This window comes from Adiantum capillus-veneris, chromosome 13 (genome assembly GCF_014529385.1).
Source record: "Adiantum capillus-veneris isolate H3 chromosome 13, ASM1452938v2, whole genome shotgun sequence".
NCBI lineage: Eukaryota > Viridiplantae > Streptophyta > Polypodiopsida > Polypodiales > Pteridaceae > Adiantum > Adiantum capillus-veneris.
The window spans coordinates 57,546,210-57,571,532 of record NC_140943.1 but is presented as its reverse complement, the minus strand read 5'-3'; the positions used below and the strand labels follow the sequence as shown (position 1 = coordinate 57,571,532).

Here is a 25,323-nt window from a genome sequence, read left to right as displayed (position 1 = left end):
GCCAGTGAACGTAGTATCTCGATCACTGACGATATCCTCTGGTAGACCATACAACTTATTAAGCTGATCGAAAAATAAAACCGCCAACTCATGGCTTTTTACTGTCGACTTCGTTGGTATAAACTTCGCCATTTTTGTGAGTCTATTGAACACAACCCAAATAGCGTCATTGCCTCGACTAATATTTGGCAAACCAACGGTGAAGCCCATGGAAATACTCTGCCACTTGGCATCTGGGATTTCCAATGGATGTAGCAAGCAAACTTTCCTAAGGCGCTCTGCCTTGTTGACCTGACACTGAGCGCATCTCTTCACATAGCTCTATGTAAGAGCGCATCTTGGCCAATAGAAATATCGCTTGACCAAAGCCAAAGTTCTTTGCATGCATGGGTGCCCAACGCTAGGAACCTTGTGGCATTCGCACAAAATCCTTTGTCGAACCTCATCGATTTCCGGCACGCAGTCTTTACTATTTTTGAACAATAATCCACCTCTAATGGAATATTGTTGCTGTCTCATCTCTCTAGCACGACTCACTTGGGTCTCCGAATCACCCAAGCCTGTACGCGAGTCATGCCCCGCTTCGACTTCGTTCCATATCTTGCCAAAATGGCCATCAGAACGACATAGCCCTCTGAGAGAGAGATAGAAACCCGTTGAGATTTCAGCCATAGACAAGGCATTAACCTCAGGAATCCTGGTAAGTGCATCGGCAACTCGATTGCGGGATCCTTTTCTATAACGGATCTCAAAGTCAAACTCTTGCATAAGCTCAACCCATCTAGCCTTCCGGCCTCTGAGATCACCCTGATTACAGATATAGCGCAAGGAGTGATGATCTGTCCATGCAACAAACATAGAGCCATACAGGTAGTGTCGTCATTTCCTCAGGGCGTGAACTACGGCGTAAAGCTCCTTCTCATACGTCGGATAATGCATCTCAGTGTCAAAAAGTTTCTTACTTTCAAACGCAAAAGGACGTCCATCCTTGTATAATGCCGCACCAATGGCATAATCACTAGCATCCGTCTCAACCACAAACGGTTTGCTAGGATCCATGATGTGTAGTATTGGCGCAGTAGTCACCAAGTGCTTTAGTGTCCGAAAGCTCTGGTCGAGACGCTCATTCCAGACAACAGGGGGATTACCTTTATGGTGAGGACCCGAAGTCTTCGGCCCTTTCACCCCTCCTTTTAATAGTTGCGTAAGCAGAGCAACAACTTTAGAGTAATCCTTGATAAATTTGCGAAAGAATCCTGTAAAGCCTTAAAAGGAGTTTACTTGGCGCACATTCTTCAGAATGGGCCAATTTCGCACTTTATCCAACTTTTCAGGGTCAACGCGAATTCCATCGCGAGTAATGATGTGACCCAAGTACAGAAGCTCTTTCCTAAAGAATTCACACTTGGAAGCCTTAGCGTAAAGCTTCTCAGTTCTCAGTACTTCGAGAACAACGCGTATATGCGCTAAGTGCTCAGACAAACTTCGGCTGTAGATCAAGATATCAACGAGAAATACAACAACGAAGTTGCCTAAAAATGGTCTCAGCAGATCATTCATCATTTGCTGAAACATAGCTGGAGCATTGGCCAAACCAAAAGGCAAGACCAAAAACTAATAGTGACCATAACGCGTATGGAAACCTGTCTTAGGAATATCTTCCAGTTTGATCCGTATGTGATGATAGCCTGATCGCAGGTCTATCTTTGTAAAATACAATGCTCCATGGAGTCGGTCTATTAGATCGTCCATGCGTGGGAGCGGATACTTATTCTTGACAATGAGCTTATTCAACCCCTTGTAATCCACGCAGAAGCGCATAGTGTTATCCTTCTTTCGAGAAAGTAACACTGGCGCTCCCCACGGGGATTTACTTGGCCGAACAAAACCCCTGTCAAGATAATCTTTCAGTTGTTGCTGAATCTCGTCCTTCTCGGTTTTACTAAACCGATAGGGTTGCTTTGAGAAGGGCTGACTACCAGCCACCAACTCAATGCCATGATCTACTCCTCTCGAAGGCGGCAAGCCAGGAGGTAGATCATCAGGAAAAACATCCTTGAAATCAGTCATGATTTCTCGGATAAGGTTGGATTCGTCGGAATCCCCAAGTATTGATGAATCAAACCAAGCAGATGGGACACATTGATAAAAGTAAACATCAGAAGACTTTGTTTCTTTATACATTTCCAAAGCAGTAACAACTGGTATTGCAAAACCATTATTTACAGACTTCTGATTACAAAGCGACACAGATACATGAGGCATGTCCTGCTTCAAAAAAACAAGAGAGTGATGTACATAGTCTATATACAATGAGTCTTGTTTATCATAAAACCATGGAATTCCTAAAATAACATCTACTCTGTCCAAGCGCATGATGTGGAAATCCATGTTCTCTTTGTAATTAACCAGCTCGAGCGACAAGTCTGGAACTATCCGATTCCATACATCCGTATCCTCGCCACGAGCCATCTTCACGCGATACTCAAGGTCACTGTCTCGCGTCCGCAGGCTCAATTTCTGCACCAATTTTGCATCCACAAAATTATGTGAGCTTCCATTATCAAGGAGTACGGTCACGTCGTGACCATTGATCTTCCTGAGGAAGCGGAGAAGATCGTGCTTACCAAACACTTTGGTGCTAAAAGTACAGTTAGTGCATGAACTGTGCGCTGAATGATGGATTTCAACTTGAACAACATCAGAGTTACCTGAGATCTTGTGAATCTGAACCGAAGGACGACCTTGCGGTTTCTGTGTCTTCTTCTTCTTGGGGCAATCCTTGATTTAGTGACCCGTTTGGCCACATCCGAAGTAAGCCCCCTTCTTCACTGCATCAACAACTGAAGCATTTATGGCTTTTTTCTTCTCCTGATAAGATCTTGGCGGTGATTTAGACTTATGCTGGAATCGGGGTCGCTTCCTCCAAGCGTCCTCAGCGGATTCATGGTCTGCAGTTCTTTTCTTCTCATAATTCGCTCCATTTATCAAATGGAACGTCCTGGCCTTTGCCACTGCATTCTCGACGTCAGTCGAGGCTTTGTCCTTGATTAAGGCCCAACAATAATCTTCATGTAATCCGAGCAAGTACATGTGCACAGTGTGCGTGGAATCCACCTTGCAGAAGGTGAGCGCTTCTTTGAAAGCTGTTGTGTACTTATCAAAAGAAAGAGCTTTCATCGAAAGACTCTGCAATTTGGCGTAAGCTTTTAAAGGATCCATTTTGGCGAAATCCCTCTTGAATTTCACACATAAATCAGCCCACGTCGTAGGCTTCTCTGTCATGTTCCGCCACCAAGTAAGTGCCTTACTGCACAGATAGAGGAATCGTCTGAATCTTCCGTTCATCATGCTCCCCATGGAGATCAAAATACGTGGTCCATTGATGCATCCAATTATTTATAGCTAATTCCGTACATTCTTTCTCCTCCCTTGAGAAATTTCTAGTTTTAAACGGAATCGTGGCAGTTGGACCACTCTGTGAACTCCCAAAAGCAGCAATCTGCGTTCGCAATTTCTGGAGATGGGTGTCGTCCTCGGAAATACGCGCAGTCGTCGATTGAGCCATATTTTCCAGAGCGGTAAGTCGGAAACTAAGCCCTTGCACGTCCCTTTGAGAGAGGCCAAGCGAATGTTCGTCTGAACGTTCGCGTTTACCAGAGCGGTAACACGCTGGTCGAAACTCTGGAAAGTACTTATAATCCATATGTAGAGAGCATGCATGAATGGAATTTGAACATTACCTGGTGCGTCGTTACGCTGCACATCCGAGCTGGAGGAATCCATGGCAAAGTGCGTGAAAAACTGAAGGTTTCACGTGAGACTGGACCTTTTTTGTACTTTTCGGTCTCGAAAAGTCGAACTCCGAAGAGCGCTATGTGGCGACGTACACGTCCAGAGGCAAGTAGGTGATGGCGGGAGCACGGGAGTGCGAACAGGTGAGAGAGAGGAGCCGTGGGAGAGAGACAGCCCTCAGTTTTTGTTGCAAAAACTCACTCTCTGTAAGTTGTTTTTTTATAACCTATACCATGCTTTTAAAAAGACCCAAAATGTCCTGGCCTTTATTAAGATAAAGGTCACTTAAACATATGAGTAAAAAAAATGCAAAAGAGGACAGCGTTAAAAAAAAATCGAACGCTGGCTGCTCGTACAACTTGCCGTGTGGAGTCAGGGAGAGAGCGCACGCCCATGACTTGGGAAAGCTTGTGCTCGCGTGTGTCAAGCACACGATGCGCTGCCAGTGGAGCACCACGCTAGAGAAAAACAACCCACCCTGGAAGCTAGCGCTGGCAGCAATTACTTTGCGCAAGGATCTTCTCTCTCTCTCTTCCATCCAAACTCTCTCTCTCTCTCTCTCTCTCTCTCTCTATACTTAGCACACAGAGCATTACAGAGAGATTTTAAAGCTTTCATTTGCTGAATTTAGTGTAAAATCAATAAATTAACGAATAAGTCACTGATTTTCATCAAAAATCAGCAAAAGCAATAAAAATCCACTGATTTTTAGCACTTCCACCTGCTAAATTGCTGAATTTTATCAAAAATCAGCGAGCAGTTCATTAAATTTCACCTGCAAACATGCTCACGAGAAGAAAACAATCAATTAAACAGTTAATTCATCAATAATTGCATGAAATGGTAATTATCTGACTCTAACCAGCCCGTAGGTGTGCACATGGTCCATTCCGTAGCCAAGCCGGCTCTGATACCATGAAACGAACTCAAGGAGTGGATCTCCCGACTACACAGACCGCCTACAGACACGCGTCGGACAAACCACCCGACCATAGCCACCATCCGGCAGCTTCCCGGGCTGGGGCTAGCGTCCGAGGACGTAGGTGTGTACCTGTAAGAATGAGCGTCCCATACCATCCCGCCTCACCTCCTCGAGGTGACCTCGCGGATTCCTAGCTTCGCGGGCTAACCACTAGCTCTCTGCTAGTGGGAGTCGATAACTGCAAATGAGGCCTTGGCCTCCCTTTTATAATAATGGCCGGCCACACTGGCGGGGTTCACACTACGTCCGCCCGGACATTGAACGCCGGACGGGGTCCCCATAAGTTGGTAGGACTTCTTCTTCTGCTGTTGCTTGTTCTTCTTAGGGTTTAGGCCCCTTGGCCGTGATCTGAAGGTTGGTTCTGTTCTTCAGTGACTGGACACATTATCAGTTTGTGACATGGGATTATAAACATCCTAACCTCTTTTAAGGCTCCTTGGCCACAACTTCTTTAGCTCTTCAAGTTTCAGTTTCTTCTTGTCCTCTTGGCCATTTTCCCTCCAGTTGGGCATGCCACGTCATCACTTTGTGACATCTGGCCAGTCTCTAATAGTTTCAACCTTGGCCGGCGGGTCCATCTTTACACCCTTAGAAGAGTCAATGTGTCCCAAAAAGTATATCTCTGACAAGAAAGACTTGCTTTGGTTCCCATTACCACCAATCTGTGTTGTCGTAAAGCCTAGAAAACATGTAGTAGATGGGGTACGTTAGTGTACCGGCATGCATTTTAAATCCTTGCTTGGTGTGACCCATAAGTCGCTGAATGGAGTCCATCTTCTTTTGCAAACAGTTATCGTCGGATCTCCTTGGGCAAACCACAACAAAACCGCTCAAGTTGCTGCTTAAAGGTAATTTTCTGAAGGAAGAAGCGGGTAGAAAAGTATCCCAAAATGTCTGGCAATAATCATCAAGAGTATCTTCTTTGGTCATCCGAAGATGGTTCCTTGTTGTGATAACATCCTCTTCGTACTCTTCGGTGAGCCATGCGGAGGTAAAAACTCATTTGAACTTTATAGCCATGTGATGGGTGCTTCCTTTGGCAAAAGAAGGGTCGACCACCAAGTTTGGGCATTGCCTTTCAAGTAGGAAGACGCTCGTTGTTCTTTAGAGTGTTTAGAGAAACGCCCTCTGTCACAAATTGCTGACATGTCAAGCCACTAACAACCTAGAAGGTTAGGACTCCCTAGCCCTAACCCTAGCCCTAGCCAACCTGCAAATCCCGGCTGAGGGGTTTAAACCCTTACACATCCTCGCCGAGTGGCCTATGGGTTAGGATTAAAATCCTAACCCCCAACAACTTATGGGACCTGGTCCGATGGGGCCTAAATTAAAGCAGACACACACTCACATATACCTCGCGTAAAAGATGATGACTTAGTAGGTTGTATGGACGCCCGCGTTATGTTCTGACATGTTGACGTGGCAGTTGTATGGATTTCTGTGATTTGCGCTGAATGCCTTGGGCATTAGCTTTTGGGAACAAATGCTTTTAGACTTGGAGCTTTTCATGTAAACTGCTTTTGGATGGCCAATGTCCTTTAAATAGGTACAGGAGCTCACTCTTTGGAATTCTACTTGCCGGAGATGTAGAGCAGAGCCGCAAGTGTCGTACCTAGTTGAAGAAATATAAAGAAATACTGAAAGCTGCGCCATAGTTTGGGGCCAGTTCTCTCTGCGGGTGGAACTACGCCACTTCGTGTCTCATGTGAAGTCTCTCTCTCTTTTGGTTTAATTGTTTTAAGTGCTTAAAAGTCTGCTCAATCTATTATTTTTTGTTAGCACGTGGTGCCCGTCTCATTATAGTGGTATCAGAGCTCCAGTCGTGTGCTTTTTTGAAAGCATACCGGTCCTTCAAGGGGAGACAGAGTAAGATGGCGCTTCGAGATTTTAGAGATTTAAAAAAAAAACTTTTCTCAAGAGAAAATCGGACCCACATGAGCCTACAGATGGAAGCTATGGGGTTGGATGAAGAAGAAACGACTAGAGAAGGAGGAGTTTGTTTTTGCTGTAAAAAGCTCTAAAAACATGCCTTTTGACGCTTTTGTGTGTTTCACAGGCCTCTAAAAATCTCTTCAACGGTTTAGAATTTGGATATACAATAGACGTCAAAGTTGATCCATCAAAGTTGATCCTCTCAATGAGTCCTACATATTTACAAAAGTGAATTTTGATTACGACAATTTTTGAAAAGTTAGAGTTTTCAACAACAAATTAGGGTTTTTGCAGCATGGTTCAAAATTATGTTTTGGATGCTACAATAAGTAATACTGGAAGCATTTGGGAGTAGGGAACTAGAGATCCACTGTGTTGCGAAAGGAGGAGAACCATTTGCTTGAAATTTTACTTGAGAAATTGTTTGAAAATACTGTTTGGAATTTGTTTGAAATGGATTTTATCTGTTTTGAACTTGTTTTGGTGCCGATTTAAGATTGCTTGATTTTAGTTTTGATATTGTTTTCAATGTTTTTGGGAAAACTTTTGGATACTTATGACTCGGGCTTTCTCGGGAGGAATACTGAAGAGAATAACTCATGCTTGATAATGTTTGAATATACTCATGGCACGGACCTTGTTGGTTCTTTGCGGGAGGAGTATTTAATGATTGCAAAGTGATGCTTAATCATGGCACGGACCTTCTTGGTTATTTGTGGGAGGAGTATTGAAAAGAAAGTCTAAGAAGTATTTACGCTTGGAACCTCCAATCGACGCAAGCTACGATCTTGGGAGCGTTTGGTTGTAAAAGGCCTCTATATCTAATGGCTTGGACCTTTTTAGGTTATTTGTGGGAGGAGTGATGAGGGAGTCGTTGAATAACTCATGGCCCGGACTTGGATGGTTATTTGCTGGGGGAATGTTTATTGGCAACAATATGTTTCTGTGTCTTGTAACATGCATATGTAAGCATCTGTGTTGTATTGTGATGTGCCATAGTTCTAATTGGGTGAGATTGTCTGGGTATGTAACTTTGGTGCATCGAGACACCCGTTATAGATCAACGTGGTTTGGGTGTGATGGTTAATTTTGCTACGCCAGAATATCAAGAACTTTGATATCAAATGAGAAAACGGATTGAGCCTCAGATATTATTTTTCTTACTTGAGTTGTTTTGTAGACATAATTATGGACGATTACTCTTCTTTCAAGAAGGGTGGATGTCACAAACTGCTGACTTGTCAAGCCACTACAGACCCAAAGGGTTAGAACTCCCTAGCCCTAACCATAGCCAACCTGCAGATCTTGGCTGAGGGGCCTAAACCCTAGCAAAAGCAAAAGAAGAAGAAGCCCTCACCAACTTACAGATGCTCGTCGAGTGGCCTATGGGTTAGGATTAAAATCCTAACCCCCAACAACTTATGGGATTAAAGCAGACACACACATATCACAATACCTTGTGTAAGGGATGATGACGTGACAGGCTGTACGGACGCCCGTGTTTTGTGCTGACATGCTGAAGTGGTAGTTGTGCGGATTTTCATGATTTGCACTGGCTGCCTTGGGTGCTAGTTTCTGGGACGAGATGCTTTTAGACTTGAATCTTTTCATGTAAACTGCTTTTGGATGGCCAAGGGCCTTTAAATATGTACATGAGCTCACTCTTTAGCATTCTACCCACAGGAGATGCAAAGCAGAGCCACAAGTGTTTCACCTTGTTGAAGCAATATAAAGAAATACCGAAAGGGACGCCACAGTTTGGGACGAATGCACTCTGGGGTGGAACTACACCATCCATGTCTTGTGTGAAGTATCTCTCTTTCAGTTCAATTGTTTGGAGTGCTTAAAAGTCTATTCAGTGTGTTCTTTTCCGTTGGCACGTGGTGCCCGTCTCGTTACACCCTCTTGAGAAAAGAATGTCAAAAGGTTGGGTGAAGGCAAGAGCTTTGTGGTTGCTTTGTAGCTTGAAAAAGTGTCAAATTTAAGTGCTTGCCCACCCGCTTTAAAATCTTTGGTCTTCCCACCCTTCTGCTCAAGACGGTCAAATTGGCTCAATTTGTAACCTCGTCTCCGCCTTGCTCCAAACATTGATTCATCCAATCAAAACTGTCCGAGGACGAGGTATGCTTGTAAGAATTTGTAAGAATTCTTTTTGTGCTTTCGAGATCATTTCCGGGATCTGTTCTTCTTGGATTGTTTGTGCCTACCGTTCTTCTTGCTCTTTCAAGTTCTTCTGCGCTTCTGGTGCTTCCCGCCCTCCCCACTGAAGTTGGAGAAAGAGGAACTCTCAGAGTTGTTTGAAGATGAAGATGAAGTGGGATCATCCTTAAAGCATACACGCTTCCTGGATTTGCTAAATGCTTCGAATGTGGATTTTCGGCCTAAATAGACAGGGTAATCCTCTCCGAGACTTTTCTTTCGAGAACTGTTCGAAGACTTCCTGACTTGGTTGACTTGCTGCTCCACTCCTCTATCAAACTTATCCTACGAGTACATTCTTTGCTTGTTTTCACTGGCTTAAGATTTCTGCTCATGGCTGACTTGAGAGGTGAGTGAATGGCCGCTTGCCAACCCGAGAATGAATCTTGTCAAGTGGATAATTCTTTAGAGTTTTGGCATACTGCGGGTCCTTTGCGGTATTTGAGCATGTGGTTGGCACAAATGTCAACGTGAAGCTGTCGTTGCGCTTCCTTCCTTTCGATGTCGTTTGGCGGAAGAGAGCCATGCTCTTCTTCCTAGTTCTTGGAAGAAGTCTGACTCCCTCTAGATCTTCCGTGAATCTATCACAAACCGAAAACTCTACATAAACCAGGGCCAATTAACTCCCCATAATGCATGAAAAAAGCTGGATCAAGGCCATCCTCTCCAGGGAACTTTATCCTGGCGACAAGGCCTGAGTGCATCCAACAACTCAATCTCTGGAAAGAGCCACTCCAGCTCAGCTTGCATGCCCTCGGTGACTGGCTGCCTAGCATGAACCCATACATTAGTCCAGCAATTATCCTTGCATTCCAAAGGATCCTCTGCTAAGAGGTCATTGTTAAAAGCTATAGTAATCTCTTTGATCTCCATCTGCCTTGTACCAGTGACACATCCTACCTATGCCAGTAGCTAATTCCACAGCAAGAATGCTGAGGACCTATGATTGCAAAAATCTCACCAGTTTTCTAATCCCAACCTGAGTCCACTTAAGAAGGCTATCTATCAAGAACAATATATCGTTGTTGCTCCTCAAGCTTGATAAGTCCTGTTTGGCATGACTCAACTGAGCCTCTTTCCACGAGCTCCCCCGGCTGCCTCTCCCGCATCCGCTGGAGTGAGGTTAGGCCCTTTTGAAGGTCCCTCTCCTGCTCTCGGGCCTCCAACAATAGATGGGCATGTGCAATCTCATGAAGGACCCTACTCAGCTCTGCTATCCTTGCAGTTGCATGGTGCGTTGCATCAATCTCCAAGCTCATTGCAGTCTCCTAAATCTCCTCCACTGTCCCAATCTAAATCTCATCAAGTAGCACCCTCTCAGTGTGACGGGTTTAGGGTTAGGGTTTCTACGTTGAGGTCATAGACGCAACTGATCATTGCGTCCATTTGGCCGGTCACAAAGTCTCTCTCTCTAGAAAGGTGGTCCATGCCAATCTCTCAGTCAGAGCCGGAATCTTGTTATGCCACACATTGACTTTATCTCTGTAGATTCTATCTCCTACCCCCAAAGAGTGCCGATTTTCTCTCTAAAGATGAATTTCAGATTTTCTCTCCTGGCATATTTTCTCTCTCTAAAACTGAATTTTAAAATCAAGTTTCTCTCTCTAAACTCTTTCAATAAAAAAAGCTCTCTCTCTCTCTCTCTCTCTCTCTCTCTCTCTCTCTCTCTCTCTCTCTCTCTCTCTTTCACACCTCACCCACCGATGCATCATGTCTTACACCCTGATTACGGGACTGGATGGAGCTAAAGATATGATAGCACTTTCTCTCATGATTGTATATACCCCAGCATATAGGATTGCATTTTTTCCCTGGTTTAGAGCTCCACCCCCCCCTACCCTTGTACCACCTCCCTTCTCTCCCAGTCATTACATAGGATAGCTATTTTTTGCTTTGTACCTTTTCTCCTTCATAGGATATCCAGAGGACACTTACCCCCATGTACTTTGATTTGTCTCATAGGCCGATTTCGGCCTCTTATGGACGTAAAAAAATCTTTCTTTCTTTCTCTGTGTGTGTGTGTGTGTGTGTGTGTGTGTGTGTGCAGCCCCACCCCCCCCCCCCCCCCCCCCCGTGCTCACTCCTCTACTGCCCCGCCCCCCCTCTCTCTCTCTCTCTCTTGCTCCCCCCCTCTAGAGCCCTGCCTCCCTCGCGCTCCCTCTGCACCCGTGCCTCCTCCCCCCCCCCCCCCCCCCCCCCCCCCCCCCCCCTTCTTCCTTCCTGCTGGCCCGTGTGTAGAGAGATAAATTGGAGAAAAATTAAACGGAGAGAGAGAGAGAGAGAGAGAGAGAGAGAGAGAGAGAGAGAGAGAGAGAGAGAGAGACCATCATTGGAAGTATATGTGCATAATGTGGAAACATATGTGTGCATAGTGTGGCTCTCGTTGGCGGCGATTAAGCATGAGGAAGCAGAATGATAAAGTCGACCCCTTTGAGGATACCATTCAAAAGTGCAAAGAAGAAATGACGGAAACCATTAGCAAGATGAACTCCAACCTATTGGGCACAATAAAAATGTTCGAAGGACACGTGTTGATCCAAGAAAGCAAGATAAATTCACTGGAAGATCGTGTGATGGCTCATGATGAAGAGATTGCGTCACTCAAGAAGGATCTCGCTGAAGCACGATTAAGAAACACACTTGAAGAGGGAGAAACACAACCCTCAGTAATAGAAGAATTAAACACGATTAAGGAGCAAGTACGGGCCATCAAAGAGGGAGAAGAGCAGCACAAAGAGACTTCTTGGGTGGATGTTATTACAAAGACTCAACAGAAGGCGGATGAAGCTTTTCCTTTCTTGGCAACATCGATCCATTTCTCGAGCAAGGAAATAACGTCCACGTCCACATCCACTATTGTGGACGAAGAGGTAAAAGAACTCATGGCTTTGATGGTTGAACCGATGCACACAAGAGCTTGGAGAGTGGGCAACAAGAAAAATGGAAGCAATGGGGAAACCTCGAAAGAAAGGGTACTCATCCCTCGTTTTCCCTCCATGAAAGTGAAGGACTTTTTGAAGAAAAGGCAAACTCTTAGGAAGACGGGCATCTTTCTTGGGGATGATCTTACCCTCTCGCAGATCGCTCATATATATGAGGTAATGCCGGAGATTAGAATGGCAAGGGAAAAAGGCAAGATTGCCTTTTAGCGGGATGGAAGAGTGGTAATACTGGAGTGACGCGCCACATGATGGTGAGAGACCTATGGGACCACACTCAAAGTTGCTGCCTGGAATTGTAGTGAATCTATGCGCCTTGATGTGGGTGCTTTTGAGGATAGTTTTACTGGAAGAGACATCATCTTCTACTTTGAGACACATCAGGCCCCTGGGCAATCTATGCCTCACATCACTGGATACAGATGGGAGACAACCGGCAGACAGGTTACGCGATCAGAGCACAGAGGGCGGGGCTCCGGGGGAGTGGCAACGTTATTCAGAGAGGAGTTGCAGCCTTTGATACATATATCCCGTAGGGATGAGCATGCTAGGTACATGTGGATGAGATTGAGAGCAGAGACAGAAAATATCTTTACATTGCTATTTGCTACTTTCCTCCGAGTACGTCAGTCTATGCATCACCCAGAGGACAATCCCTCTTTTCTATTTTGGAACTAATGCGAGACTAGAGCTAGACTACTTTCCTCCGCGAGACTAGAGCTAGACTTCAAAGAGAGGTGCTTCTGGGGGACATCACTCACAGACAGTCACAAATTGACTTCCGACGCCTAGTGTGGTGGAAGAAGAGCATTTTAGGCTCGACTAGAGCAGGATCTATACGAGCTACTCTTGAGTCAGGACTCATGTGAGGCATGGCGGCTCTTTCATGAGCACTCTCCCCCCCTGCCATTACCTCTACAGAGGCCTGGGGCCAGTACGCTTCATCTTTGTACACAGTTCTTGGACAGACGCCCTTTCCCGACCCTCCTGATCCATGCCCACATGCATGTGCTTTTTCACCTCTGAGATGGTGAAGAAAGCCATTGAGAGGATGAGGACTGGGAGAGCATATGATCATGACGGCTTAATGACTGAGCATTTCATGCATGCGAGAGATCTACTAGCAGAGCTTCTAACAGTTATGTTTAACTGTGCCATGTGTGAAGGCTTGCCTAATACTTGGAGCCTATCTACTATTGTACCTATCTTCAAGTCAGGAGACCCTATGGAGCCTGGGAAATATCCCACTAGCATCCATTCTTGAGCAGCAGTTCAGTAAATGGGCAGAGAGGGAGAGGATACGCGCAGCCAGGGGCAGGCAGGGTTCAAGAGAGGCTTTTCTACTCTTGACCATATCTTGACACTTAGAGCCATCATTCAGGAGGGCAAATCACATGGGAGACGGATCTATTGTAGCTTTGTGGACTTCTCCAAAGCATTTGACACAAAATCCAGAGCTAGATTGATGCGCAGACTACAGGAGATGGGAGTACCTATAGAGCTCATTAGGGGGATCATGGCATTATCCACGTCAGTAGTAGGGCATGTACACACCTCAGAGGGACATGGATAGCGATGGTGATAGAGGTGCATAGCTGGCAGGGACATGGATTCCACTATTGTTATATGTTGATGATATTGTGTTGATCTCCGACCTTTCGGAAGGGATGCAACGTCACTTGGATGCTTTGCATAGGTTTGCCCATGAAAGTGGTTTGTCTGTCAACCTTGGTAAAACCAAGGCTATGGTGTTTAATACCACCCCACAGTGGATCAGGAGGTCAACACCTACATTCACATACGGCCAGGAGACTGTGGAGTATACGGATGCTTACACTTACCTTGGAGTGGTTTTTAGCAGACCAGCATTTTCATTGAGGAGAGCAGTAGAGACCAGATTGACTAGAGCCCATGCAGCATTGGGTAGATTGAAGAGGATGTGTTTGCAGGTTCAGTTTCAGGAGCCTCGGATGAAGCTCTGGCTCTTTGACACTTTGGTGGCCTCTGCATTGCTCTATGGAGCTGAGATATGGGGACCTTCATTGGATCATCACGGGAGGTCGGGTACACGGATGGATGGGGGGACATGGAGAAACCTCTGGTCTCTATGATCTCACGGCTCATTAGAGCCAAGGCTTCAATACCATGTGCCATTATCCGAGCAGAGCTAGCGCCCCCCCCACTAGTGGTTGAGGCGCTCACCAGATTAGTCTCCTTCATACACCGCATGTGGAAACTTCCCAGATATGCCCGCCTTGCACTTGAGTCCTCTCGATAGTTAGCCATGCAGGGAGATACAGCATGTTGGTATGGGGAGATGACATCATGGTTTCAGGCGCATGGGTTCAGCATAGACAGGTTTGCCCCCTTCCAGTACTCATTGGATGCACCATCTCTCACTCTTACACAGCTCGAGATCACGAGGCTCATCTGCAAGGACTTGACTCAGCTAGACACCAGGAGGACATGAATACAGCCAGCATAGGAGCTGGGCACAAATATGGCTTTCTACAGAGAGCATCTTCTCCAGCTTACGGAGGACGGTTTTGTGACGAGACCCAGATACATGGACGCCCACCTGTCTCATGGGATACGATGTGCTATTGGCCAGATACGCACATCTTCACACCAGCTGCGGATTGAGAATGGGAGATACAGCAGAGTACCAACAGAGGCCAAGACATGCCCCTTGTGTGACATGGAGCCTGAGACAGAGTTGCACTACACATGCCGCTGCCCCGTCTACTACGAGATACGAGGCCGCTTCCATTGCTTGTTTAGAGAGAGTTTTGGACCACTCTCCAGAGTCATGGGGTACGAGGATCAGAGATGCCTAGGTTTGTTCTTGCTCGACTGCGTAGACACAAAGATAGCGTGATGAGAGGAGATGCTAGCCAGTCTCAGAGACAGATCACAGATTTCTTTAGAGCAGACACTGGGCAACCGGAGGAGCTACTCCCACAGTAGAGCTCACATTCGTCTTGCACCAGAGGCACACTGATCAACTGAGCGATTGAGCTGGGGGAGATCCAGATGCCCACGACTGCGGAGGACTACATGGTATCAGCGGAGGCTACATCAAAAGATTCGGATCACTCTGGCTAGACATGTACGACGCCCGATTAGACTACTGACCATGGAGGAGATTGATGAGATCCGCCATCGATTGATGCTGGATCTCCTGTGATTTAGCTATTTAGCTATCCCAGGTAGCTGCATACTTTGCTTAGTTCACATCGAGCAGCTTAGGATGCCATAGTATTTTTGTTTTGTTATGTTGTTAGTTAGTTTATCACTCTGACTTTGTATCAGATCCACCACATTATAACTTTCTGGTCTCATAGGTCACTTTGGCCTTTTGAAGACGTTAATATAACATTTCATTCATTTCTCTCTCTCTCTCTCTCTCTCTCTCTCACTCTCTCTCTCTCTCTCTCTAGAGGCGGACGTTGACGATGCTCTTCAGCGAGACTGGTGCAATACACCCTCGGACAATGCCCGATGCCGAGCATCCTGGACACTAATGTTCATTTTAGCTTTTATCTTTTTACCTTTTATTTTACTTCATGATAGACATTGTATTAGATCCACTAAGATTGTATCAATTTGGTCTCATAGGTCATTTTGGCCTTCTGAAGACGTTTAATATAACATTTTATTTCATTTCATTCTTCTCTCTCATACTACGCTTCCCCTCGTTGGAAGAGAAGAAGGAATTCTTGAGGAAGAGGCCTACTCTCAAAAAGACAGGTATTTTCCTCGGTGATGACGTGACTCTCTCACAGCTCGCACATATGAGAGAGGTAATGCCAGAGATTACAGCGGCAAGGGAGAAGGGAAAGATAGCCTTCTACAGAGATGGACGGGTGGTGATTTTAGAGCGGCGCACTGCATGACGGTGCGAGACCTATGGGACCACACTGAAGATGGCTACCTGGAATTGTAATGGGTCTATGAGGTTGGACGTGGGTGCATTTGAGGACAGTTTCAAAGACAAGGATATTGTATTCTTCTCAGAGACTCATCAGGCCCCTGGATAGGTGATGCCACATGTGGTGGGATACAGATGGGAGACAGCTCACAGGACAAATGCGAGATCTGAGCATGGGAGTAGAGGTTCAGGAGGAGTAGCAGTGCTATTCAGAGAGGAATTACAACCATTACTGCATATTGTACGAAGAGATGATCATGCTAGATATATGTGGGTGAGACTCAGAGCTGACACAGGTCGATTCCTATATATTGCCATTTGTTACTTTCCTCCCAACACATCAGTCTATGCTGCATCCAGAGGGCAGTCGCCTTTCTCTATACTAGATGATGACATATGGGAGTTTTCTAGGGACGGGGATATCATTCTCCTAGGGGACTTCAATGCCCGAACGGGCAACTCGTAGATAGTCTTCTACGACACTTCAGATGAGATGCTTAGAGAGCTGGATGTGGGTGAGTTGGGACTTGACAGATGCTTAGATGCCAGAGAGCAGACGGAGTATAGGAGATACCTCATGGAAATGACGACTATACATGGATTAGCCATACTTAATGGTTCATAGCGATTTCCTGGAGCAGCCGGTTTCACATGCTTTCCACACAGACATGGGGCCAGTACAGTGGATTATGTTATGACACAGCCAAGCTTTGTCCCCTGCATTCAGGATTTCACAGTGGGAGCCAGGCCAATGGGCATAGCAATAGATCACGCTCTCTTGACATTGTCCGTTAAATTTCAGTATAGTACAATCCAGACATCAGGAGGCAGGTCATACACCCGCTATACATTTACACCAGAGACTGATTTCGTTTATACCGAGGAGATCTGGGACCGTCTATTGGAAGGCACAGCTGTCACAAATGGTACAGGCCTCTCAGTGGAGGAGTGCACCACTCTACTGACTGAGACACTGCATGGGGCTGCATCAGTGTCATACCCACACACTCAGCCGGGCAAGAGACTACATTCTGGCAGCATGCCCCAGAATAGTTGGTATGATGAGGAGTGCAGAGAGATGAGAGCCCAGCTTCAGAGGGATCTTCTTTTAGGAGTCATCACTTATAGACAGTCTCGGATTGCTTTCCGACGCCTTGTGCGAGGGAAGAAGCGAGCTTACCTAGCTCAGATGGAGCGAGACTTATATCAGACGTTCTTGAGTAAGGACTCAGGAGAGGCATGGCGGCTCTTCCATGAGTACTCCCCTCCCCCAGTGATTACTTCACCTGATGTGTGGGGCCAATATGCCACATCATTATACACGGTTCTTGGACAGGAACCCCTTCTAGACCCTACCAAGCCTTGCCCAACTACGAGCACTTTCTTTACATCTGAGATGGTACAAAGGGCCATCGACAGGATGAGGACTGGGAAGGCATATGATCATGACGGTCTAGAGTGGAGCACTTATACATGCTAGGGATATGTTGATGGAGGTTCTCGCAGTGTTGTTCAATCGTGCCATGTGTGAGGGGCTACCTAAGACTTGGAGGTTGTCTAATATTGTGCCCATCCTCAAGGCAGGTGACCCTACAGAGCGTGGGAACTACCGCACTATTATGGTTGGACACACATTGGCACGGTTGTATGCATCTATTCTGGAGCAACACTTGAGTAATTGGGCATAGAGCGAGGGTGTACGAGCAAAGGGTCAGGCCGGCTTCAGGAGGGGTTTCTCCACTCTTATCATATTCTGACACTCAGGGCCATCATTGAGGAGGGCAGAGCACATGGGAGACGGACTATTGTAGCTTTGTGGATTTTCGCAAAGCATTTGACATGGTACCAAGAGCTCAATTGATGCGCAGACTACAGGAGATGGGGGTGCCCATAGAGGTGATTTGGGGGATTATGGCTTTGTACAGATCAGTGATGGGACATGTACGCACTCCGGAAGGGGATTTAGTTCACTCTACTATTGGAGTGAAACAGTGCTGCCCATTGTCTCCTACTCTATTTGGTATGTATGTTGATGAGGTGTCTGATTACATTGACAAAGAGGGTGACAGGGGTGCCCAGCTGGCAGGGACATGGATCCCATTGTTGCTATATGCTGATGATATTGTGCTGATATCTGACTCACTAGAAGGTATGCAACGACATTTGGATGCACTACGCAGTTTTGCAGAGGATAGTGGATTGTGTGTAAACCTAGGTAAAACCAAGGTTATGGTGTTTAACACCACACTGCAATGGGTCAGGAGATCGGTACCTACTTTCAAATATGGTCAGGAGATTGTGGAGTATACAGATGCATACACTTACCTGGGGGTAGTCTTTACTGGGCCGAGATTTTCTTTGAGAAGAGCAACAGACTAGACTAACTAGAGCTGGTGCGGCTCTGGGAGGAATGGAAAGGATGTGTTCACACGTTCAGTTCCAGGAACCTAGTACAAAGTTATGGCTCTTTGATACTTTGGTTGCCTCTACTATGTTATATGGGGTGCAGGTTTGGGGACCTTCTGTAGGCCAGGATGGTTGGAGGCGTATGGAGAAGCCCCTGGTATCTATGATCTCTCGGCTGATTAGAGACAAGGCTTCCGTACCGCATGATATCATTCGAGCGGAATTATCTTCCCCCCATATGGAGATTGAGGCGCTTACCAGACCAGTCTCCTTTGTACACAGTCTGTGGGATACTACGAGAGACAGATATGCCAGGGTGGCTCTAGAGTCCTCCAGACAATTAGCTCTTAATGGGGATACATCATGCTGGTATGCACAGATGGCATCATGGTTTCAGACACATGGTTTCACCATGGACATGCTGCCTCCTTTTCAATACTCTCTACAGGCACCCTTGAGGTCTTTGACGCGGGTAGAGATTAATAGACTCATTTGTCAGGATCTGATCCAGTTGGACACGAGGAGGACATGGATAGACCCGATACTGGAGTTGGGCACAAAGATGGCTTTCTATAGAGAGCATCTTCTCCACCTCACGGGGGATGGGTTTGTGATTTGACCTAGCTATATGGACACGCATCTTTCTCATGGTTTGCGTTGTGCCATTGGCTAGATACGCGCGTCCTCACATCAGCTCGACATTGAGACTGGCAGATTCAAAGGGACACCAGCAGATAGCAGGATATGCTGCTTATGCAATCTAGAGCCAGAGACAGAGGTACATTACATATGTCATTGCATAGTGTACTATGAGATACGAGGCCGTTTTCCTTGTCTATTCAGAGAAGGTTTTGGGCCTCTATCTAGGGTCATGAGTTATGAGGATCAGAGATGTCTTGGGCTATATCTACTTGAGCTACACAGGCATAGAGAAACTTTACTGAGGAGAGTTGAAGAGAGACAACCCCAGAGACAGATCACAGATTTCTTTACACTAGATATTGTACACCCAGAAGAACAGACAGAGAAGCAGCCAACAACGGAGAGGTCTGCCCGCACTACTGGCATTCTCATAGACCGAGCATTGGAGCTAGGGAGATCTAGACGACCTCAATGGAGAAGAGGAGCTACACAGTTTCGAAGGAGGCTACAGCAAAGGATTGGAGCCATACTTTTTCGTCGTTCAGAGTGCAGATGAAGATGGATCTCTATGAAGACGGATCTCTACTTCCCTCCCATATTGTCTACAGATTGTACTGCTTAGTTCACACATTTCACTCCTTTCACCTTTCACACCTATCAGCTTAGTTTAGGATTCCGCAGTATTTATATTTTGTTATCCTAGTTTAATTTAATTTGTTTTGTTAATCTGACTTTGCATCAGATACACCGCATTGTAACTTTCTGGTCTCATAGGTCACTTTGGCCTTTTGAAGACGTTAATATAACATTTCATTTCTCTCTCTCTCTCTCTCTCTCTCTATATGTACATATATATATGTACATATATATATGTACATATATATATGTACATATATATATGTACATATATATATGTACATATATATATATATATATATATATATATATATATATATATATACACGTGTATATATATATGTACATATATATATATATATATGTACATATATATGTATATACGTATATATATATATATATATATATATATATAGATATATCGACATCGGCAGCGCTGGAAAAAGACAGGAGAGGAAGGAGTCTGTTTTAGACACTAGGTGCTTTTTGTTAGGAGACTTCGGGCCTATTAAAGTATCCATTGGGCACCTCTTCCACACACACACACAGGTTCTGGGAGTGGTGGTTGTGTGATTGCTTGAGCATATACTCTTGGATTTCAACCCTCCAACTTTTGTATGAGAAGATATCAATTAATAAAGAAATACCTGACCGGGGCACTGATAGTGGCAGGTCAGGGCCATCAACTATGTATAGCGGCATCCCACTCCGACGTCTTCTCTCTATTTCCTTTCACTTTGAGTTTCAGTTCAGTTATTTCAACTTGTTTTTGGTGTCAAAGTGTTCCAAAGGTTTACAGATCGTTGTCGTTTGTGTGTTTCTATCATATCATTGTCGGAAGTGATTACACTCGGGAATCTCAAGATCCCAAGTGGCTGCGAGCCCTCCTCGATAACTAATACAAGAGGCGCATGATGCGAGCAGTAAGAGCCTGCTAAAATGGCCGTCAAGGAGGTTATTCATATAAGAACGATCAAATATGCGATAAGGTGGCACCCCCAAGGTGCTGCTTAGAGTGGGAGAACCATAGACTCCCATGTTGATGCAAAATCTAGATGTTGATTCAACTCTTCTAGATTTGGTAGTTGGATGGAAAGATAGTGAACTACCAAATCTAGAAGAGTTGAATCAACCTATTTACTTACAAAACATGTGAACAAACCAAATTCAAGATCAAATTCATTGCAACAAGCTCTGTATTCAGCCCATAGACGTCGTAGATGGGGCTGGCCTGTGAGAAAGAATCCTAGAACATGCCTTTCTGGTGTGTACATAATTGGAAGAGAATGTCTCTTTTGCAGAGTTCTTTTCCAAGAAGACACTTTTCGAGTTTCAAGCGGCCTTGATAGGTGAATTTTTTCATGTTTAGATTGTTTGGTCTATGATAGTTTTGGCTGTAGGTGTTCTCCCTTGCAAAAAGGAACAAGAGTAAGGGTAAGCGAGAGCCTCTGCTCAAGAACAATGCTAAGGGCGAGATCAACCCTAAGGGTTCCATACCTTGAGAAGCCAGGAAATTTGATAAGTAGTCTTCTCCACTAAATTTGCCATCGGCCTGTCCATTTCAAGGTATGGAAAAGCTAGCAAAGACGTCCATAAATACAATAGGGGTTGCTAAGCCTATTGATGACAATTTTTATAATAGAAATTTCTAACCTCTTTATGTTGTCATCAACATCCTAAATTGGCTTTGATATAGACATGACTAGCCTAACAATTAGAGCCATATGCAAGTCCATTTTAAGTAAAGGTAAGTCTAGCATGAAGCAAGTTGTCTGATTATGAAGTGGACATGCACCTATTTCTACCAAAGTAGAAGTGTTAATTAATCAACCAGCTCTTTAAGCAAGGCAAAAGATCAGCAATTGAGAATGTGTGCTCATAAAGGTGAATATTTTAAGAATAATTATACAAGCTCATGGTCATGTTGTAGGAGGACACCTTTTACTTCAAAACCAGTGCCGAATTGACTATGTTTGTGAGAATCAATTTACTTGGGGCAAGGTTTCTCTTAACTGTAGAATTGATTTAAGCCTTCTATATTATGGGCTTACATTGTGGCTTACAACGGGGTTGGAGATAAAAGCAAACAAATACTCACTTGGGATTTCCTTTTTGAAAAGAAAAACCTCCTATCAGGTGTACTCGGCTATCTACACAAATTGGAAACACAATATCTAAGTTTGGTGCCATCTTCTTGGAGACTTATCCTTATGCCAACTTCAGTGTTATTTCCCACTTGTTTGGTTTTGCTCAATTGCAGCATTGTTTATTGTTTCATGTGTAAAGCTTAATTCATGAAAATGGTTGCAGAGCTATAAGTCGCAGAGTAGCGGCGAATTTAAGAAACAGAACAGCTACCCGCAAAGCAGGAAGCAAGGAGAGTTGCATGAGGGAAGAAGAGACAAAAGGAAGGGACCAGGACATGCAAGGGGAGCATCCATGGTGGGTGAAGTTATGGGTGGAACAGATATATCATCGGCATGTGCATCAGAGTGGGAGGCGGCTAGCGAGGAGGAGGCTACACATCATCAGCCCCACCTCAGCCAATGTTGTAGCAGTGTCGACCAAGGGAGCGGCGAAGAGGAGTGGATTCAAGAGGATGACCCTGGTGTCTACATTACTCTTGTTTCCTGCAATGGCTCCACCGAGCTCAAGCGAATTCGGTTCAGGTAGTGGCAATCACATCCATCATGTGTGTGTGTGTGTGTGTGTGTGTGTGTGTGTGTGTCGTGTGAGAGAGAGGAAGAAGAAGAGAGAGAGAACCCAAAATAAGGAAAACCCATGACTCATGAGGGAGATAACATCACCGGCGAAGGTTTGAAACTTAGAAGCAAACAATTGACGTATAGAGAACTGTTGAAAAATCCAAAACAGTCGACAACCTCTTGATGAAACATGCAGAGATCGTAAGATCTTCAAATTGTCCCAAAGGAGAGAGAGAGAGAGAGAGAGAGAGAGAGAGAGAGAGAGAGATACCTCCAACAAGAATGGCATATACTATGCTGAAGACGAGAGATTTCACCAAACGACTAGAGAGGGTTATACACATGCACAGACACAGATACTACACATACACATATGTATAGTATGTGTGTGTGTGTGTATGTCTATATGTGTGTGTGGATGTGTAGTATGTGTGTGTGTGTGTACACACACACACACACTTTTTTTTTTTGGTAATTTTTATTTGTTGTACATACACACACACACACACACACACACACACGGCAAAACAAGTGTGAAGTCGTACAGAAATCCAATTGACCAACTCTCAAGTATGTCTGCAATTCCAGAGTAAGAGGGGAACAGTTGGAGGTGTAATCGAACACCGGACACAACAAGAACTTGCAATTCTTTGCGAAAATATGAGACATCTTTATTAAAAGTATGTGTGAGAGCGAGGTCTTTTATTTTTCTCTATATTGACATCTTTGCTCACTTTGTGCATGGCAGCCGAGAAATGTTTACAGAAATGCAAGCACGCTTATGGTGGGAGGAAAATCGGATAAGAGTGTATGATCACTATTTGTAATATAGGCCTCTCCTGTAAATTGAGGATCCTGATAGAATGATGCTATATTGTAGTGTTGTATGTAGGGCATGATATATTGTAGAAAGCGCTAGTTAGTACCATGAAGGCTCACATGTGGAGGTCCCTAATACTCACATGTTATTCTTGGGCTTATTAGCTTGCATTTGTCAAAGTGTAGCATGTGCTGTTAGTGTCATACACTAATCCCTCCCACTTAAGATCTCTCTCTCTCTCCATTGGTTATCTCATTTCTTTCTTATCCATGTCTTTTTCCCCCTATGTTGCCTTTAGGAGTGGCCTCAACAACCTTTGGAAAATCTCTAAACGATTGACAGTTTCTAACCTCCTTTTTTTATGGCAAGATAATCTAATAACATACATATCCATGACTTTAGATTTTTTGTCGATGCACAAGTTCTTTAAATGAGAGGAATTGTGTTGAAAATGACCTTTGGGTAGGAAGCTTTTACCTTTGAGCTTTGGATAAAATGTGCTGCCCCCTTATGTAGCTTTCCCCCTAGTATAGGAATGCTTCTCTAGAAATGTGTTGGACTACCTTTCAAGCAAAAAAGAGCCTTTTGTAGAATTGTGAGAATGTTTTCTTAACACTAGAATGGTAACCTAACAGGACATAAAAGTGTCCTTTCAGGGTTTTGGGAAAAAATTCCAAAACCATAGTAGATCCACTCATTTTGAAAAATCCTTTCATGAGCTTATAGTTCAATAACTACTACATATGGAAAAATTTAGAAACTTGTAATTTTTCTCATCCCTTGGTCACTACAAGCCTCCAAAGTTGATGGACCAGTGCATTTTGCCCAAAACAACAATTTCTTACGGTTGATTGCATATAAATAAGACTGGGGATTTTTGTAAGACATGAGATAAAATGTCCCGTTAACTTCAATGGGTTGGTGACCAAAACATATGGTTGCTTTTACCTCACTAATTTTTTTTTGGTAAAAAAAAAAAGGTACAAAAAAGTTGCATTTTTGCCATTCTGCGAACCTATCATCAAAGTTTTTATAGTCACGCTCAATACAGATACTATATACATGTTTTCTTAGTTTCCTTTGGGACTTTGGATTCAAAAGGAGCCATGGAGCATGTGAAAAAGATAATGGATCTCTTACAATTGGAACCTTGGGGGCAATGATAAAGTGCTAAATACAGCAAACATGAAAAAACTGGGTTTAGCATTATGACCTCTAGAAACCCATAAAAACTACTCAATATCTAGCCAAGTTTGTAGTCTATGATTAGATATGGTTACTACCTACAAAGTACACACAATTGGCCTAAGAAACTAGCAATATTGAGGAAGTTATACTTGCTACTCTAAAATGTATCGTATTCTTCAGCAATCAAAAAACTCAACCATCATCATATACTATGCTATATAGCATATTAGGTCCCCCAAAACTCAAGGAAGATTAGCTTTTTGTTATACATTACACTTACACAATCAAAATTGAATTTGGATATCAAGAAAGCCACTAAAAAAATCATAAAAGTGCTAATTTTGGCCAAAAAACAGGATTATGCAATTCTTATAAATTGGTCATAACTTTCAATTTTAACACTTAGCTCTCCCTACAAGCATCAAAACATGTTGAGAACTATGAAGGCCTAACCTCTAGCCATCTAAACCTCACAAACATGAAGTTTAGAGTGGTATAGTTGCAAAAAATTGAAAAAAGACCAAAAACAGGATCCGTTTTTTCACACAGTTTAGGTTCAAAAATGTTGTGCAAGAGTAAAGTTAATGGTGAGATCGATACTCAAAAAAAAATGCTAAGTTTTTTTAAGCTCATAAGACAACTTTGTGGATATATAACACCTAGAAATTCATTTTCATACTCTTCAAATAATTCAAGCAAAATGGTCACTTAACAGGACACAAAAGGTTTCCAAGGACATAAAAGTGTCCTGTTACCATTCTAGTGTTAAAGAATATGACAATTTTGAAAAGGTGACCCTCCCCTAGAGGATGATAGAGCTTTGAGTTATACACTAGCATGTGGCAACTAGTGCTTGTGCAATCGACCGACTTATATATTTTTTAGAGGAGATGTGGCATCTAGATAGTAGCCAAAAGGTGGGTACTTATGGGAAAGCTTGCTAGTGGACTTGCCAGTCCAATGAGCTATATTAAAGATGCGGTTTAAAGTCCACCAACATTTCCCATGAACATAGGAGCATGTATTTGGGTTTCCCAAATTTAGACACAAGGCTCTAATCACTTGGCCCTCGTCAACTCCTTGCTGAGAGAAGCCAAAAAAGAAGTTATTCTTTGTTGTAAGAGAGTTATACACACAAAGCATCATAA

The 25,323-nt window shown here is 44.2% G+C and overlaps 1 protein-coding gene across 1 annotated transcript in view; it reads left to right on the top strand.

Moving 5' to 3' along the window:
* LOC147444060 (protein BREVIS RADIX-like) overlaps positions 1-23,336 on the top strand; it is a 42,048-nt gene extending 18,712 nt beyond the window's left edge. The window contains exons 5-6 of the mRNA XM_086526794.1: positions 21,773-22,131; positions 22,916-23,336. Coding sequence (XP_086382920.1) covers positions 21,773-22,131; positions 22,916-22,994 — 438 coding nt within the window. The 3' untranslated portion in view covers positions 22,995-23,336. The remainder of the gene's footprint in view (positions 1-21,772; positions 22,132-22,915) is intronic.
* The last annotated feature ends 1,987 nt before the right edge of the window (positions 23,337-25,323 follow it).